General features: G+C 38.5%; 1 protein-coding gene across 1 annotated transcript in view; it reads left to right on the forward strand.

Annotated features, from left to right (window-relative positions):
- BRD7 (bromodomain containing 7) overlaps positions 1-18,730 on the forward strand; it is a 38,374-nt gene extending 19,644 nt beyond the window's left edge. Inside the window, exons 6-17 of the mRNA XM_079723895.1 lie at positions 1,260-1,370; positions 5,804-5,988; positions 6,985-7,108; positions 7,768-7,843; positions 10,330-10,437; positions 11,187-11,322; positions 13,443-13,554; positions 15,142-15,198; positions 17,272-17,383; positions 17,685-17,828; positions 18,039-18,182; positions 18,493-18,730. Coding sequence (XP_079580021.1) covers positions 1,260-1,370; positions 5,804-5,988; positions 6,985-7,108; positions 7,768-7,843; positions 10,330-10,437; positions 11,187-11,322; positions 13,443-13,554; positions 15,142-15,198; positions 17,272-17,383; positions 17,685-17,828; positions 18,039-18,182; positions 18,493-18,548 — 1,365 coding nt within the window. The 3' untranslated portion in view covers positions 18,549-18,730. The remainder of the gene's footprint in view (positions 1-1,259; positions 1,371-5,803; positions 5,989-6,984; positions 7,109-7,767; positions 7,844-10,329; positions 10,438-11,186; positions 11,323-13,442; positions 13,555-15,141; positions 15,199-17,271; positions 17,384-17,684; positions 17,829-18,038; positions 18,183-18,492) is intronic.
- Positions 18,731-19,966: the final 1,236 nt, after the last annotated feature.

A 19,966-nucleotide genomic window follows, 5' to 3' on the forward strand; every position in this document is an offset into this window, starting at 1 on the left:
ATTTTTTGTTGGGTTTTTATCGTTTTAACTTAGTAAGGCCTTGGCATAATCACTCTCACATTTATACAGTGTGAAAATTACTTAACCATGAAAATATGCAGTGGGATTGAGTTCCCCAGCACATGTGCATACTTTGAAATTTAAACCAAAAGTACAGTTTTGATAATTTGCCTACTGCAGTTACATGTTGTAACTCTTTGAGGTTGTATGGTTTATTTCAGGTTGGCATGATTTTGCAACATTCTGCAAATTATGTTTAGCTTATAATAGTATCCAAACACTTAAAAGAAAATTAGTGTAAATGTTTTGCCATTTTTGCTCAGTTAATTTGAATCTGGTAGGAAATATTGTGATAATTTAACATTGTCCCAGTTTTCAGTCAAGATCTGAAGTAAAATATTTAACTCGTAACTGGAGAATTAAGATGTTTGTTTTAAAACTAAGAATATTTTTTAATTAAATGAAGTACACAGTTAAAATTATTAAATATAAGATAGAAGTATTTTCTTCTAATTCTTTTTTTGTGCAATAAGATTGTACTGGAGAAACCCATTTTAAAATTTTATCTCAGGATCTAAAATTTATATAGTTACTATAGAATGTTTAAGAATTTGGAAGGGAATGTAGTAGGATATTTAAATTAATTTAGCAGTATTCGTTTTGTTAGTGTATTTTATTTTTTTAATTTTTTTTTAAGTTTAAGTTTTTATTGTTTCTTTCTTTTTCTTTTTTTTTTTTTTTTTTTGGCTGCATTGGGTCTTCGTTGCGCGCGGGCTTTCTCTAGTTGCGGTGAGCAAGGGCTACTCTTCGTTGCCATGTGCGGGCTTCTCATTGTGGTGGCTTCTCTTGTTGAGCAGCACGGGCTCTAGGTGTGTGGCCTTCAGTAGTTGTGGCTCGCAGGCTCTAGAGCGCAGGCTCAGTAGTTGTGGCGCACAGGCTTAGTTGCTCCGCGGCATGTGGGATCTTCCCGTACCAGGGCTCGAACCCGTGTCCCCTGCGTTAGCAGGTGGATTCTTAACCACTGCGCCACCAGGGAAGCCCTGTTAATGAATTTTAAAACTTAATAAATTGCTATTAATATTGCTTAGTAAACAGTAAAAGGATGGGAGTGCGTTTTGTTGGTTTGTTTTTGCTTTTTGTGGGTTTTTTTGGTGGTGGTGGTTGCTTTTTAATTTCTTGAAGACCTGCATGATTTCAAACAGGACAGGAGGGTACTTTGTTTCATTTTAATGTATTTCTCCCTAATATTTTCTCTGCAGGATAACTTCAAACTAATGTGTACTAATGCTATGATTTACAACAAACCAGAGACCATTTATTATAAAGCTGCAAAGAAGCTGTTGCACTCAGGGATGAAAATTCTTAGCCAGGTAAAGGAAATTCTTTGTCATAAATAATAATTATTACAAAAATCTATATCCCTTTGTTTTTTGGTTATAGTGATACAGATCCAGTACAGTACTGGTTTTATTTTATAGGCAGATGATATTAAAAGTGGGAAATATTAAATGAAAAAAAAATTTTAACATAGAAAAGAAAATTAAAGCAGGAAGATTCTCATTTGGAATTGACACAAATAAATATTGGCAGTCATTTGTAATTATTTACTTAAGAGGCTGTTGAGTTGCTATCCACCAGATAGACTTATATTGGCTGTGAAACAAACATCAACATGAATTCCAGGACAGGATAGATTACATGCATTATGAGACCTTTTAGAAGGAAAGCTCTCTATTTCCCTTTGTAGGGATGGAATCTAATGTTCTGGTGAAGCACAGGAACTCCTTTGAGTAGAAAGAAACAAAATGCACAAATGAACAATAATTTGGAATTGTCTCAAAGCCACCTCCCCGCAGGAGCAGCCTTTCCTTTGAAGGATAAGAACTGGTGCACATAGTAAGGCATTTGACATGGGAGAAACGTGTGCAGAGACACAGACACATCATCATCATCATCAAGCTTCATGAGGGAGCTTAAACTGATAACTTATTCAAAACAGAGATACTGTAGATAGTGGCAGAAAGTGACGGGAGTCTCGTCTCAGAGCGATGGCTGATGAATGACCTTGAAGGGCAAATTGAGGTGATCATGTGCATCTGCTGGGAGAAGAGGAGAGCTCACAAGATAAATCACGTCTTTCGAGGTTTTACTCACAACTCTGCATAGGACGGAAAATTAACAGGCAAACCTGGCACCTTATCACAGCGGGAAGTCAGAAGACTGAGTTCTAGTTTTAGCTCTTTTCCACTAACTTGTGGACCTTGGCCCACCCTGGGCCCATTAACCACCCTGGGCCTCAGTGTTCTCATCTGTAGAGAAGAAGGTTTAACCTGAGATCTCAAAGATAATTGCTAGCGTTAACGTGCTTATTTTAGAAAGAGCTGGAATAAGGAGGAGATCAAGAAGAACAAGATGTGAGAGGGATTTTGCAAAGAAGAAATGAGTGGGTATGAGGAGAAAGAAATTAGAATCAAGGGCTCAGGTTCAAATTCAAGGGAGTTAGAGGATAGTAGAAATGAGTCGTGTAGATGCACATGGTTTTCCAATTTTTATGGTGATCATTTGTATCACAGTTTTACATTTAAAGAATTGCCTTGGTGCGCACATGTCTTAGTGTCTGTGTGCTTGGCTCTGAAAGATTCTTGTATCCACTTAACTGAGGAAAGAAAAACATTTGGATTGATGTTCATTCTTGCACTCCTAATGTTTAGACAACATCAATTCCCACCCTTTCCTAGAGACTTGGGAAACTGTAATGTAAGCCAGTTACCCATCTTTGGCAAAATATGCAGAGGAAAGGGGAATATAAAATGTTTATCCCATTCTTCGCAGAAAAACTCAGAATCCAGAACCAAGCCATATTCCAGTTGTAAAAACCTGCAAATACTTGCTATTTTTGTATTTGAAGTAAAAGTGCACCCAACAAATGCAATGTTTAGTCACTCCAAAATATGTACATTGAATTTTTAGAATAAAGTTTAATTCACAAACATAACATATCCAAGTAAAATTTTCAACTTTGATCTACCACTGTTTCCTCATCTTTAAATAATGTAGTTAATATAACATGTAAACAACTCCAGTGTCTCTTGTATTTTATTGGGGATGGGATGGCTGGAAGCACACACAAAAAAACCTTTCTTTTCCACTTTCCCTTTTCTCTCTCTGTTGTCTTCCCTTTTTTCAGATCTCTTCCTGTTGAGGAGCCCTACGCATCCTGTGTTGTAGCTTCCTGTTGACTGTTCTCTCCACCCTAGATGGGAGAGACCCTTACAGTAGTGATTTTTAAATGTTTAAATTTAGACCTTCTGAATTACTCTTTTAATAGCACAACTCCCAAGAGAGCCCAGTACACCCTTCTGTGAATGGTGTCTTTTCAATGATAACTGTTTTTGAATTCAGTGTAAAGATTGTAGAGCAGTCATTCATTATTTTTTCAGTTACACACCAGTAGTGACTATTAGGTGACTATTAGTAGATGTGTTATTTTTATAAAAAGTGGACATATGCAGAATAATTCTTTTGATCTCCCAAATAAATACTAAATGCTGCATTATAGTATAAACAGTACTATTCATAGCATAGTGGCTTTGGATCAGACTAACCAAGATTCAGGCCCTGGCTGTGTTATTGAGACTCTGTGTGATCTTAGGCAGGCCATGTAACCTTTCTCAGCCTTTTTCCCATCATGTAAAATGGCATAACAGTAGTACTTACCTGATAAAATTATACCTGCTGTGTGAGTGAGCATTCAGTAGGTGTTAGCTGTTATTAATGGCAAAGAATCAAACCCTTTAGACATTTGTAAAATTGAGAATTAATAAACAGTATGCTGATTTGGAGACATTTTAGTTACCAAAAAAGACATTGCTTTCAAATTAAAATTAATTAAACTCAATTTTTTCCATGACTTGTGTTGAAATTTAGAAAATTTCTCTAATTGGATTGTTTTAATTATATGCATATTATGTTTTTCTAAAAACCTGAATATGTTCTTAAATGTAGGTTCTACTTTATAAAATTCTAGAATGGAAATTAAAAGGTTACTGAGAACTTTGTGATCTAAGCCCATTCATTTAACCAGCATTTATTGAGTGCCTACTATGTGCCAACCTCCGTTTCAGGTGCTAGAAATAGATGAGTAAGAAATGGCTTAAGTGACATGCACAAGGGGAAACACAAATGGCCAGTAAATGCACACAGAAGAATCACACACTAATATTTTTTAAGTGTGTATTAAAATAAAACCTGTTTTTAAAAATGAAATTAGTAATTTTTTTTAATGCTTCTAACCAGTTTGCCAGGGATTCATAAAATTTCAAACACTGGTGAAACTTTCAAATACTATTAATTGTTACAGTTTTTCTAGAAAGCAGTTTGGTAGTAGACATCAGAAGCCTTAAAAATACTCATTCCCTTTGACCTAGTATTTTTACTCCTAGGCTTCATTCTAAAGAGATAGAGATTCCTGGAGACTTTTATTTATAATAGGAGAAACTTGGAAATAAGCTAAATGTCCAGTAAGGGTCGTTAATTAAACCATGAGATGCACATGGGATGAAATACTATATAGTTGTTAAGAATATTTTATGATACAGAAGGGAGATACTTGCAATTTATTAACTGAAAAAACTTCACTTGTTACAAAATGTTCATCAAAATTCCAATATGCTAATATGTGTAATGCTTAGGAAAATACTAGAATGTTAACCCTGTTAACACTTTTCCTCTCTGGATAATAAATTAACAAGGTATTTATTTTCTCCTCTACCCGTATCTTTGTCTACCATAAAATATATTGCTTAAATAGTTTTAAGATTATTTTAAAATTACAGTCCAGTAAAAATAGCAGGGTTCATTTCTTGAGGCTCTCAGTCTGTACTGCTAATACAGCAGAGTACGATGAGGAAAGTCCCCATCGTGAGAGACAAGAGGCCTGGTCTTCGTCACTGGTTCTGTGACTTTAGGTGAGTCATTTAGCATTTCTGGGCTACACCGTTCTTATTTGAATGACCTCTGGTCCTTTCCAGTTCTAGTTTCTATTATTCCACAGAAGTCTTCCCTGCTGTTGCTGTGCAGCTTGAGGAGACTGCAGTCCATATTTTATCCAGTGACAACACTCAGAAATAAAAGGCAGAATAGTCACTGGGAACAAATCTTCCTCTTTAACATTTGTCCAGAAACCTCAAGTCCTTAACCACCATGAAAATTTCACAGCATATCAATGCAGTGGAAAATTCAGCACGTTTCACAAAACAGAAACAATACTTCTTTGGTTAGAACATTATGCACTCTGAAAAAGAAACTGTGCTAGCAGCCTTTTTATTCTCCTTCAGGCATGTTTTCACACAGAGAAAAATGCCAGAATCATCATTGATCATCCCAGGATACCAGAATGTAAGGGGTCTTCACATGTTCACATGCTCTAGGTTTTAAATACCTGATAATTCTTAAATTTCAGAAGATAAAACCATTCTGTTAAATATAAAACTTTAACATCCTATTAAACTAAATTTTACTTTTTAAATTTAGTACTGCAAAGAATACTCAGTATTTATTCACACTTTCTCTTCTGTGAACTTTCTGATGATGCAGCAAAGTTATAAAGCATTCTCTTATGTTGGAAATTATCTGCATTGAAGGAATAGACTTTATTGTCCTGGTTCCTAAATATTCTACTCTGTTGGTATGATTACATTTAATTGTTTTTCTTCCCTAGTTAATAACAGGATAAGTGCAAAAAATGCATTACTTTCAAAATGAATGACAAACATTCAATAAGAATATTCTTGAATATTTTTAGGAGAGAATTCAGAGCCTGAAGCAGAGCATAGACTTCATGGCAGACTTGCAAAAAAGTCGAAAGCAGAAAGATAGAACAGACACCTCGCAGAGTGGGGAGGACAGCGGCTGCTGGCCAAGAGAGAGGGAAGACTCTGGAGACCCTGAGGCACAAGGCTTCAAGAGTCCCAATAAGGAAAATAAAAAGTAAAGAATCTTTGGAATATTAAGGTTAAGCTGTCTTTTTCACACCAGTATTGGGAGAAAATACTGATTGGGGGCCTGCCTTGGGTCCATGGTTGGTTGGGTTTTGTCCTGAAAGTCCATTTTGATGATTTGATACCCTCTTCTCATGCAAAGCATGATATGGAATTGTCCAAACACAGTTCAGAAAATAGTTCTGAATGTCTATTCTGTATGAAAGTAGTTTGAAAACCAGTAAATTGCCTTTAGAGACTCATATTGTCTGTGAGTTTATTTTAATAGAACTATTTGTTCAAGAAAAAAGTGTGTATTCATTATTTCATTCCACAAAGGAGTTGAGACCGTACTTAAGCCTAAGCACAGTTAAAGCTACCTTCTAAACAGATGGGCTGTCACTGAGATGTGTGCATGTTTTCCACTCGGTGTCAGCTGGTAGGAGCAGTAATGAGCCACTGGTCCTACCGGGCAGCAGCTGGCATGGCCGGATGCAGTCATGTATGTCCCGCTCACACCACTGCCTACTCTGATGCCCAGCACCTCGCTGTCAACTCTGGGAGAAGGGTTTAGTTAGCAGTGTGCGATTTCTGCTGTCATAATGCAAAGAAAGTAAACTTGTGACAAGTTTTTGTTACATTTCTAAGATTTACACATTTTAAATGTACATTTACTTTAATTTTAAAAATTGGACTTAATAAATTGTGCGCCCCTCCCCTTTTAAAACATATTTGAGGTGGACCTTCATTCTTGTGAATCTTCTACGAAAAAAGTTTAAAGCAAGTAACACTGGACACAAAAAGGGAGGGAACTAACCAACTACTTGGTTTGCCTTACTCTTGGTGTGTTATTAGGGCCCCTTACCAGGTCATTAAGGAACAAAGTTTTCATTGGTGTCAGTAGCACAAATTTCTCCGCTTTAGTTGTATTCATATTTGGAATTACATTTTAATGTTTTCACCTTTTTTTTTTTTTTTTTTACTTAGTACTAATGTGTGTTTTCAGGAAAGACAAAGATGTACTTGAAGATAAATTTAAAAGCAATAACGTAGAAAGAGAGCAGGAGCAGATTGACCGCATTGTTAAGGAATCTGGAGGAAAGCTGACCAGGCGGCTTGTTAATAGTCAGGTGATCAAGCTTTTCCTTTCTTTTCATTACCTACTGATTCGGGTTGTCTGAAACTTTCAGTTTTTAAGTTGTTTGTGTACTTCTAATCCATATCTGCCATAGAGTTCTTAAGGAGAACACTCACAAAATGAAAAAGTAATAATATACTTGGGTTTGTAAAGTACATAGTATTATCCTCTGTTACTGGATAAAGGGATTTGGGTTTGTTTTTTTTTTTAAGTGATGTTAATGTGTTCTAAAGTTGGAAAATGAACCACAGACTTAGAGCTTACAAAGAAAACATTTATGTACTGGTCTTCTCAAGTCATATTGTATAGCACGTTGGTTCTAAAACCAAATGAATTAATACATGACTTTGGGCAAGTCACTCCCCTTCCCTGGCCTTCAGTATCCTTTTTTAATAGAGTGAACAGAACTCGGTGACCTTAAGGACCCACACAGCTCTTCAAAATTCTGAGATTTCTCTAACCTTCATTTCTTTAACCCATCAACACCTGTGTGCATGGAGACAGGTGTGAAAGTTGATATCTGAGTATAATGATGATCGCTACCTGTAATATTAGTTTGACTAAACTAAGGTAAGGTTTTCCGATGAGCAGCATATGTACATATGGTATATAAAACTGTTCATGCCATTTGAATACTTTGGGTCATTGCAGTGTGAATTTGAAAGGAGAAAACCAGATGGAACAACAACATTGGGACTTCTCCATCCTGTGGATCCTGTTGTAGGAGGTAAGTTCACAGAATTAGACTGTGCATGAACTTTGAACTTGATGCTAATTTGGCAAAGAGCAGTAACCTGGGTTAACATTTTAAAGCAACAAGTCTGAATATTGATAAACCTAACTGTATCATCATCCATAAAGAACTTGGCTAGGCATCGTGTACTTCATGCTAACAGCTAGCCTAACTTTATTTCATCCCAAATAAGTACTACAGATCAAGTTTTCTTTAAAATATAAAGTGCCTGGAATATCATACCCACCATTAACAAAACCAAAATATTAGGCAGTCATTTCTAGCCCTGGTTTTAAGAGACTCTCGTATAAAGGCTCAGTTATTTCTTGAAGTATCTCAAAACCCTCAGACTATGGCATAATAAATTTAACTTGACTTTTTAATTTCAGGGAATAAAATGAATATATATGCCATGTAGTACCTTAATGGGAATGGAATAATATATAGTTAATGACATACCTTTCACTGTGGTTGATAGAAAGTTTATAAAGGTTGGGAATCACTGTTTTAGAAACTCAAGTCATACTTACATTTTCTCAAATGATATTTTAATGGAAATAGTGTAGGGAATATTTTAAACCTTGATGTAAGAATGGGAAATTTATGTCGTTCATCTGAGGGGGGGAAATCATGTGATAAGCATGAGAATATTTTATAAATATCTGTTTTCATACTACCATTAGGAGAGAGTTAATTGGAGATTCAAAAATGAATAATGACAAAATTTCTGCACTTCAGGAAATAGTCTCCATTATGTATTGTTTGCCATGAGCAAGACACTGTCTTAGGAGCTTGAGGTGGAGCTAGGTGTAAAAAGGGAGGAAAACAGGAAGAGACAAGTAAGTCCCTCTTACGTTCTGTGGAGTGGGGAAAGGAGGACACAAACAAAAAGAATCATGTAGAGAGATGGCAACTTGTCCACCATGAATCAGTACGTCAGAGGAACAGAGCAGCAGAGTAGTAACAGGATATATCTACCTAGTGTCTGGGGGTCAGAGAGGGCTTCCTTAAGAGATGTTTAGGTTGATCCCCAAATGGTGAGTAAGGGATTGGGGAATAACAGGTAAAAAAAAACACCTTGAAGCAGAGAAGAGCTTGATGCATTTGATGCAAGCCTGTCAATGTTCTCTTTGAGCATTGCATTCCACTCTTGAAATGCTGAAGGAGAACATTAATAGCCTCCTTGACTTAGAAGAAAGGGAACTGGTGCTATGTTTTCAAAACAAAACTCATTTTTTACTTTTATATGAACTTTTCATAAGAATTTTTTAGGGTCTTGGGTCAAAGAAAATGCCACAGGGGGGAAAAATAAAAAAGAAAATGCCACAGGATTGAGGGCATTGCTCTCTCTAGTATAGCCGTGATGAAAATTTGTTGATGCAACTAAGTTGATTTAGGTCACACCTTAAGATCTGCCCCTTTCTTTGTACCTGGGGTCTGGTCTCTGCTCTTGGTCTGGTTTTCTGGATTTCCTACTTCTGTAGGCATTATCAAATGTGGCCAACGCTGACCTGACTCCTCACACAGCAGCTCCCCCAGGAGGCCAGTTTACTGGTTTAAGGCAGAAGATGCCCCTGTCTCAGCTCCATCCTCCTGGTTGGAGGCACTAGTACCAGTTGGGACACCAAATTCCAGAAGATCTGATTTAGGTGTTTGAAGTTTCTCACAAGTGCTTTTATTTTATCACACTGATCACATGTGGCAGTAGACTCTATTCCAGGGTGGTCATGCTACAAAAATCATCTTATCTCTTCTTCAAGAGAAGATGTCCTTTCTGTTGGATTTCGTTAGAGACCACATTTTCTCCTGATACCATCCTTCTCAGTTCTTATGCTTGTATCACAGATTTCTAGCATCATTACAGGGGTTCGTTCCTGGTTTACAGACACACATCTTTAAAGGTTGTTCTTCCCTGCAGTGCAAATCTGCCTCAGATTAATTCAGATTAACTTATCCTGAATATATTATGAGTTCTTGTCTTTAATCATGTATTTTCCCTTAGTCTTTTACTTGACCTTTTCTACTGGTTTACTTCCGTCATCTTAACATTAAAAGATCTGACCTTCAGGACTTCCCTGGCTGTCCAGTGGTTAAGACTACACGCTCCCAATGTAGGGGGCGCAGGTTTGATCCCTGGTGGGGGAACTAAGATCCCACATGCTGCGGGGTGCGGCCGAAAGAAAAATTTTTTTTAAGTTCATGTTTAAAAAACTTTAAACATGTTTTTTAAAGTGAAGTGCAACATGATTATAAAGAATTCCAGGATTCAGTAGATTATAATGAAAAGGACCAGATTTTGGTCCCGCATACATTCCTGCCTTTCTAAGCTCAGATTTTCTTATGTTAAAAATGGGTAGAGCAAGGGCTGCTCAGAGTCACGTGGATGGCATGCAGCAGTGTGCGCACAGACGCTGAGTGAGAGCACCATCTGGATCACTGCCACATGAGCTGCCTCCACCGTGCTCACTCTTATGTTTTAGAACCAGGCTACTGCCCTGTGAGACTGGGAATGACAACTGGAAGACTTCAGTCTGGAGTGAATACTTTGCAGGGGTTCAAAGAAGATAAAAGGAACAAGGTAACTCCAGGTAAGGCTCCCACATGGTAGTCAAGTTTTTTCTCTTCTCTCTTTCTCAAGGAGCTGAGGAAAAGAAGCACTCTCTTTATGGTATTTTTGCAACATTAATTAGCTATTTTATTAAGAAGAAATTGAAAAATCAGTATTTTTTTTCTATATTTATTTATTTTTGGCTGCGTTGGGTCTTTGTTGCTGTGCGTGGGCTTTCTCTAGTTGTAGCGAGCGGGGGCTACTCTTCGTTGTGGTGCGTGGGCTTCTCATTGCGGTGGCTTCTCTTGTTGCGGAGCACGGGCTCTAGGCGCGCGGGCTTCAGTAGTTGTGGCATGTGGGCTCAGTAGTTGTGGCTTGCGGACTCTAGAGCACAGGCTCAGTAGTTCTGGCACACGGGCTTAGTTGCTCCGCAGCATGTGAGATCTTCCCAGACCAGGGCTCAAACCCATGTCCCCTGCATTGGCAGGTGGATTCTTAACCACTGTGCCACCAGGGAAGCCCCTGAAAAATCAGTATTAGTATTCAAAATGAGTTTTGTTATTTCTTTTTTTTCCTCTCCCCTTTGTGGGCAAAGATTCACCTGAGTTGTGACTTCACAAATACATGTTTTGGAGAAAATGTTTACCCTAGATTTGTATGCCAGTCAATGAAGTAGCAAAGTTAGAAGGGAATAATCTTTAATAAACAAAAAAATAGATTGACATACAAGTTAAAGAATGGTATTGTGGTTTTGTGTGTGTGTGTGTGTGTGTGTGTTTTTATCAACAGTGTTATACTTGAATTATGGACCCTACAGTTCTTATGCACCACATTATGACTCCACATTTGCAAATATCAGCAAGGACGATTCTGATTTAATCTATTCAACCTATGGGGAAGACTCTGACCTCCCGAGTGATTTCAGGTGAGTCACCAGTTCATCAGTATTCTGAGTGCTACATTGTCCTAAAATACTGATATACATAAGTGATCTATTGATAGACTTAGAGTTATTCAAATGGTAGAAAATGTGTTCAGTAATTTTTTTAATTGACAGTAATTAAATAGACCCTTAGTTATCATCGTTCTTTAATAGAGACTATATATTTTAAAGAAAGAATGTATCTCCCTAATATTTTCTGATGTTGGCATCTTTAGTATTTTAATTCTTACAAAAATATCTTTTTTAAAATGCTGTGTACCTCCACTTACTAAAATTCAGGAGCTTGTTGCTTCAAAATGTTGACGTGCCACCTGCTTTACTGTAACAGTTTTGTGTGTCAGTGAGTTCCAAATTTGATCAGTTTGGGAAGCCACAACCCATTTTCCCCAAGATAAGAGGTAGGATATGATTCGATTCCTAAGGCAACCCACATCCAAGCCTGTTTGACCCATCACATACCAGTAGACCATTGCAGTTACACTCAACTATCCCTTATTGTTTCTGTGGGAAGATGATTTTGTGTTCTTATTTAGGATGTTGGGTACTTTGCATCCCATCAACATAATGAAATGTCCTGATTTACTGGGATTCTGACTTGGGGTGGGACACTGAGCTTGGGTTATTCCTCCATGGCCCTGGCACTTTGTTAACTTTCGTTATATGTAAGAATTTAACCCAATAGATTAACCAGTCTCCTGGTGTTCTGACAAACGGGAGATTGTTCACTTTTATATATGTATGGTGGTAGTGGTGGCAGTGTTTTTATAAGGCAGGGGTCCTTAGTCAGTGACTGTGGTTTAAGATCAAGCCATTTGTATATCCTTTAGACCTCTTCTCACAGGCTTGAATAAATTCTTTCTGGATTATTCATCCATGCATTCCACATACAGGCATTGCAGGTGCCTTATTTTCCAGGCATTCTTCTAGATACTGGGGATTCCCCTGGGAAACAATGCTGACAAAGACCCATGCCCTCCTGTCAGGTGGTAACAGGTGTTCTGAAGAAAAGTAAAGAAGTAAAGGAAGATAGAGAGTGCTAGGATTGGGAGAGGGGCACTGTGTAGTCAGGGAGGGCTTTGCTAAGTGAACATTGAGCAAAACTGAAGGCAGCAAAGAAGCAAACGTTGCTGCCATCTGAAAGAAGAACGTTCCAGCCAGTGGAATAGCTGTGCGAAAGCCCTGAGGTGGGAACCCGCCTGACACATTTAGAGACCAATAAGAGCAGTAAGGGACAGGAGAGTAGGGGAAATAACTGGTGGGAGTAGATCTTTGTAAGGACTTGGCGTTTTATTCTAAGTGAGATGGGAAAATATTGGTGGCTTTTGAGCAGAGTAGTGACCAAGGCTGGCTTATAATTTTAAAAGGATCACTATGGCTGCTCTGTGGAAAACAGATTGCAGGGGGGCAAGGGAAGAAACAGTGGAACTGCTGTCATAATCCAGATGAGAACTGGACCGTGGGAGTGGTGGCTGAGGTGCTGAGAAGGGATCAGTAGTCAGCCAGTAGGATTTCTTGACTCACTGAAGTGGGGTGTGAGAGAGCAAAGTCAAGGAGGACTCCAGGGTTTTAGACCAAGCCTAAAAGGATGACATTGCTGTTTACTGAGAAGGGGAAGATTTTAGAAGGACTACTTCAGGAGAAAGATCCAGCAACTCAATTTTGGACATTTTGAGCCTATTAGACCTCCAAATGGAGCTGTCCAAAGAGTGTGGTCCAAACTGGAAGTGTGACTTTTAGAGTCTTTTAGTATATGTGAGAGTCCCGAGGTGAATACGATCACCTTAGGGAAGAAGTGAAGAGGGGAAGCAAAGAATTCCACAGACTGAGCCCTGATCCCCTCCATCACTGAGGTCTTGTTTTTCTTTGAAGTTTTCCCCAGGAGCATTTCCTTTTCATGGTGTTCTTGGTATTGTTTAATTCTTTCATGATGATAACTTGATCACTGGTAAATATGTAAATACAGTGTTGTGTCTAGATGGAAAGTTTCACATCATGGGGTATAAATTAAGGGCGTCTAATGAAAACAGTTGGCTATGATAGGAAGATTACGCCAGTGGAGATGAATTGTATGCAAGTGACTTTCCCAACACACTCTCTTTCAGCATCCATGAGTTTTTGGCCACATGCCAAGATTATCCATATGTTATGGCAGATAGTTTACTGGATGTTTTAACAAAAGGAGGACATTCTAGAACCCTGCAGGAGTTGGAGATGGTAAGAATGCTGCTAAAGAAACAGTGATTTATCATTGGCCCTCAGGTGTTAGTCATCAGTGTTATGAAACCGTGGGATTAACCAGTGTGACAGCTGAACTCCATTCCGCTGAAAAGACAGCCCAGCCCGGGTGGAGACCATGGGTGGAGGACAATGAACGGAAACAAGTAACTCGGCTACCAGGATCTGTGAGGGCCAGATGATTGTCATTATCTCCTCATCTTGGAAATGTAGGAATCAAAAATGGGGGTTATAACTCAGAAGTCAGCTCGTGTTATGTACCCTAACAAAAAAAGGAAGTCTTGCTCACTGGTTTGACATTAAGTTGACTAAGATGATAGGGAATGTCCTTTTCCTTATTATGTAGTAATACAGTGGTGGGGCCTCAAGTAAAAAAGTAAAAAGCTTCCTCATTGCTGTATTTTATTAACACTTGTAAACTAGCTCCAGTTCAGTTGGACATAGTTCATAATCTGGGATAATTCAGAGACTTGGCTCAAAGATTAAAACCAGAAAGTGTTCCTTCAGTGTTGAGGAGAGTTGGTCTCCTGCATGTCCTTGTCACCATAGTTAGAGGAACCCTGTATCTCCTGGGGGTCCTAACTCTTCCTGGTGGCTGTGACTGTAGTTGCCTTGTCCTCTGCCCTCGCTGTACCTGTGGCTGCTGGTCCTTGGGTGACCTGTCAGCAAAGCTGAGTCAGCACCTGAAGTTCAGTGAGAACTGCTGTACGGTCTTATATCTTAGCACATAAAGTGCTTTCTTCACATGACCTAAAAAATATTCAGCTTTACATCAATTCAAACATATTTTTACTCTACCCTTCCCAGCAGTTAACCTGAATTAATTAAAAGTCTTGAACTAAAATTGCATGTCTTTCATTTTGTTGATATGGCAATATATTTCAAATTTAAAGTTCCTCTGCCCTTTGATCCAGCAGTTCCTCTTAGAATTTATACTAGCAAATTAAGATAGAAGTTATATATAAGCGATACAGTGTTAATAATTTTTTAAAATTGGGAATCAGTTAAGTAAATCACAGTATAACCTTTCAAGAAAAGATAACAGATCATGATTGATTTTTGTGCATGATACATGTATTATTTATATACGCAGTATCTCTGAAGACTAGGATTATGGGAAGTTTTCACGTTCTCTGTAGCATTTGAATATTTTACATTCTCTGCTGTCTGCAAGTATTGCCTCTTTTCATGCAGAATACACCCTGGAGTACTCCTGTCTTCTCTTTGTCAGAGATTTCAACCACCTATTGCTGAAAATAAGACTCCATTTATTTAGGTCCTTGTATGCTATTTACCAAGTATCTTCTTAAACATGTATGTTGCTTCTTGATTGGTCATAGAACTATCAGTCTTAAAGTCACCAGTAATATGTACTCTGGACTCACAAAATACTCTCAAAATGCTAGTAATTATATCTAATTCATTTTTGGTTTAAAAAATTATATTTTGATAATCCATATTCTTATTCCTTTTATCTTGCCGTGAAACTCTTGATGTTTTTCTGTTTTCCTTGATATTTGCCTTTTTATATATCTTTTAATAAAGTGTTTTTCTTTATCCTTATAGTCATCTCCTGAAGATGAAGGCCAAACTAGGATACTTGACACAGCAAAAGAAATGGAGGTGATTATATTTCTTACTCTTTATAAGAAATATTTAAATGGCAAATAAGCTAAAAAGCCTAAATGATAAAGCTTTTATTTTAAAAGAAAAATATTTATTGAGTGTCTCCTGAGATCAAAGAACTTTTTTTGCCTGTGGGGAATGTAGTAGCAGCGAGTGCAGTAGATAAGCACGCACGTAAACAAGGGAGCCAAAGCCAGTCACCGTACAGAGTAAAGGTACATGTTGTGGGAACACAGGTTGGGGAAACCAGCTGCTTTGGACAGCTGAGGAGATCCTCGCAGAGGGACTTCCGGATGAACAGGGTTCCCGCAGCACAGAGCCAGGTGTGTGAGGTGGGTAGAACTTCACGTGTAATGACCTGAACAGATCCGAGCAGGCAAGGCACGTGTGCAGAGCACCCGGAAGGTGCGTGACCTCAGGGCACCTGGAGAGAGGAGGACGGGTGCTGAGGACCACGTGAGGACGGGTCGTATACGCAGTGCTTGAGAAGTGGAGAGTTTACTTTAGAAGTCAGCCTGCTGTGGTCAAATGTGGAGGCGAGAGGGGCTGGAGGGAGGGGACCAGTGTAAACCTATAGGACTTACGCTAGTTAACTTTTTGCTGAGATAACAATACAATGGAAGAGAATGAAGATGTACGATAAAGAGAAATACAGTAGAACTAAAATTGACAGGACCTGCACGAGGTAGATATCAGTATTGTTAGCTCATATTGCACATACAGGAAAAGGAGCACACCTTTGGCAGGGAAAGAAATTTCACTTGGTTTCAGGGCTGGTGAGTGTGATTTGAGACATCAGTGGAGGTGTGGATCTGGAAGTCATTGGTGTCAAGGTAGAATTATTGTAGGTATTAGGTGACTGAGATTGTCCAGGCAGAACACGTAGGCTGGGAAAAGGCCAAAGAACAGAACCTTGGAGAGACCAGTAGTTAAGGTTGGAAAACCATGGAAGACTGATGCAGGAAAGAGTCCAGCAATGTCAGTTGCTGCACAGAAGCCCAGTAAGAGGAGACCAGCAGGTGTCATTTGTAACCTTCATCAGAGTAATTTCAGTAAAATGGTGGGGACAAGATAAAGGTACCGTGAGTTAAATGACTGGAGGAAAACTGAAGAAAAATTGAAGAATTGAAAAATTGAAGATCAGAGAGACGTAAGCTCTTTGAAGGGAAAGAAAACTTGATGATGTGAGATCAAGTAAAGACAGATGCAAATGTAGATGGTAGTGTAGGTGGTACTGACAAATCATGTCATTTTCCAAGAAGGAGGAGCCAAGCAAGGTCATGTACTTGGTGAGCGGGCAAGAATGAAAGAAAACTTCAGAATGGGAAAGAAAGCTGGGTAAGAAGTTTATTGAATAGAGCTGTAAGGGCCCAGCCAAAATGGCAAACCATAAGTATCAATATGTACTGATACGGTTTTCTCCACCACACACTTTTAGCCCGTATGTCGGTAGAAAAATAGGAGGTTCAGACTGTCCGAGCTCAGAGTGCAATACCAAAGTATAAAAGGAACCATTAACTTTTGTTTACTCATTGTCAGGATTGATCTGTTCCTAAAAAGCAGTGTTGGGGTTATGGAAAACTCCAAGTCTTGCGATTCCAAAAATAAAACTCCACACCTTTTTAGGATTTTGTTTCTCCCATGCAATACTACAGCCTGGCTTTGGGTCCTGGAGGAGACCCAGGAAGTATCTTATGTTCAAGATCTACCACAGGGGAGTGCAAGTGTATAGATTGAAACACTGCCTGTGAACCTCAGAAACTGCAGCCTTGTCACAGTCACCAAAAGCGCTTCACAGTGTCGGGAGTAACGAGGCTTTTATCTTTAGAGTGGTGATGAAACAAGTGATGCAGATTGTGTAAGACACACCATTCCATTACCAAGAAGTGTGATTTATGGACACTTTTGCCAGGATTTGGGAATGGCATTTTAAAGGTTTTTATAGGCATCAGAATTATAACTCTAAATAGGTGAAATAGCTTGGCTTACAAACACAAGCCATCTTCTTCATTTCTCATTCTAGCACTGTCAGGGCTTAGCAAGCTCAATTAATCTTTTTTCTTAAAGCAGATTACAGAAATCGAGCCAACAGGGCATTTAGACTCCAATAATCAAGACAGGCTTACAGCACTGAAAGCAGTAGCAAACTTTGGAGCTCCAGTTGAAGTTTTTGACTCGGAAGGTAAGTGTCTCCAGAGGGTTTGAAGGAAATACTTCATGACACAGGCAGTCAAGATTTAATGTCACAGTAACACAGATTAACATAGCCATTCACTACAGGAACATCTTGACTGGCCATGCTTCACTGGCATAGTAAAGCGTGTCTGTGGTGTTGATTTCATTTGAGGGGGATTACTCTTTTGAGGAGAGAAGACTAACCAATAAATAGCAAAACCCCAGAGCATAGTACTCAATTTATTGCATAAGATCAAATACAAGTATGTCCATGTTGTCCTTAGTAAGTTATTTTTCTTACCACACAGAAGCTGAAGTGTTCCAGAGGAAACTTGATGAGACCACCAAACTGCTCAGAGAGCTCCAGGAAGCCCAGAATGAGCGTTTGAGCACCAGACCCCCTCCCAACATGATCTGTCTCTTGGGTCCCTCATACAGAGAAATGCATCTTGGTATGTTGTACCTCTGGGAGGAGAATAAGGGTGCTTAAAGGGAAATTTTCTGAGTAGTGATACCACGATAAAGTAACACTGAAGTGAATACCATGGACAGTTTATTTGTTTCCACTTATATATTTATTGGGCTTTTGTTTTTTTTTAAGTTATCTAAAGGAACCACATTTCAGTACCTTTAACTGTCTTTATGTTGATTTTTCTTTCCAGCTGAACAGGTGACCAATAACCTTAAAGAACTTGCACAGCAAGTAACTCCGGGTGATATTGTAAGCATGTATGGAGTCCGAAAAGCAATGGGGATTTCCATCCCCTCCCTGGTGGTTGAAGACAACTTTGTAGATTTAACAGAAGGTACGTGCCCTGTGTCTCCGGGAGAGTGGAGGGCTAAGTGTGAGTAAAAGTAAACATTGGTCTTCCCCCTCCAAGTAACATCCGAAAGGTTTTGTCTCTGCTGTTAACGTATAAACTATTTAGTTTTCTTTCCATCTTGTCTGAGGAATAAAGATTTCACACATTTGCCAAAAAAAGCCACAGTGATGCACCTAGTCTTTAACCTTGAACATAGTAAAGAAGGGCTGTCAACACTCTTTTTTTTACCTTCACATACCTTTTTTAATTAAAAGGAAAAAAGTACTGAATGAAGCGGGTTTTTTTCTTCCAGATTTTGAAGAACCTAAAAAGACTGATGTTACTGAGTGTGGACCTGATGAGATTTGAAGCTAACTGGTATTTGATTATATGTTATGTATATATTTTTTTCATTCTTAACTTGGAAATGCTTTTTCAGAAGATATTAAATATTTGTAAATTGTGTTTTTAATTAAACTTTGGAACAATTAATTTTAATGTACCAGAGATTGGACTGCTGTTAGGTAATAAAGCTGAACCTGGGACTGTGAGCTGTATTGTGCATATCAGCTAAGTACCCCTTCACCTTTCCCTGGGGCTAAATCTGAGGATGAAATGATACAGAAAAGCTCAAAAAATAAAACAGCCTTTTTATGACCACCCATTAAAAGAAGTTCCCCAAATAACTGAAATCCCTCATTTTTCCACATTTGCCATACTTCTCATTAAGGAAATTATAACCAAATGGTTCCTGACTTACCAGATTTCACCTTGATGATTTATTCAAAAAGTGGCCTTGTGAGGAATGAATGATTTTGACCTGTTGCCATACTGAGCAGAAAGTGGGTGGGAGTGGACCTGGGCAAAGTTCTTGCAGAGCAGTGATAGTGCTGCTTCCTTATGTTTCACAGGCAGGACCATGACTGAGAAACTCTTCTTTAAAATCCCCATCCAATGAGATTTTCCATTGCTATACCATGAAAACAAATACACTTAAAATAACTTTAGAATTTACTAGTGTGTCCCCTGTATACCTGTTGGGAATGATGTCCTTATGTAGAAGGATTAGGGGCTTCCCACCACCACAAAAACAAAACAAACAAAACATCAGCAGTTTCATAGCACTAACTTGTCTAGTGTTCCTTTTTGGTTTGTTTTTGCCATTTGTCAGAGGGTTATTTGGAACTACAGTAAAAGGATAAGCCAAATAAGATAACTAAATCATCCATGAATACATAAGGAAATCACCAAGCTTAAAGGAAAGTTTACTTTTCTATTTACTGTTTCTAACAGGGCACCTATGCCTCTGCCGTGCCCCCTAAACTAATACTCATCTACTTTTACCTGAAATGCAAAGGTCAAGTGCCCGAGCAATCTGATTACTTAAGTACGAGACGATGATGTGGTCCTCTTCTATAACCAGGCACTAGACTGTAGCCTAGTTCAGTGAACAAATTAAGCTTAAGACCCTACTCAGACTGCATGGAGCCCTTCTGTAAAACATCCAGGCAGGAAGCTATTTTATTATTTTCTTGACTTTGAAAACTAACACTTAGCAAGTAGGGTGAAGGAGAATTGAATCTCTCAAGAGAGTTAAGATGACCTAATCTTTCAAAAACATACTTGAAATCATATGCCAAGAGAATTAAAGAATCAGTTCAAATATGTATTTATCAAGTCTTTTTAGAGTTTGTCTCTCAAATATAATTCAGGCAGTAACCGACTCAAACTTCAGATCTACTTAGCTAATGAGGTAAGTTCCTGAAGACCAAGAAAACATTTAAATT

Source organism: Hyperoodon ampullatus, assembly GCF_949752795.1.
Source record: "Hyperoodon ampullatus genome assembly, chromosome: 18".
NCBI lineage: Eukaryota > Metazoa > Chordata > Mammalia > Artiodactyla > Ziphiidae > Hyperoodon > Hyperoodon ampullatus.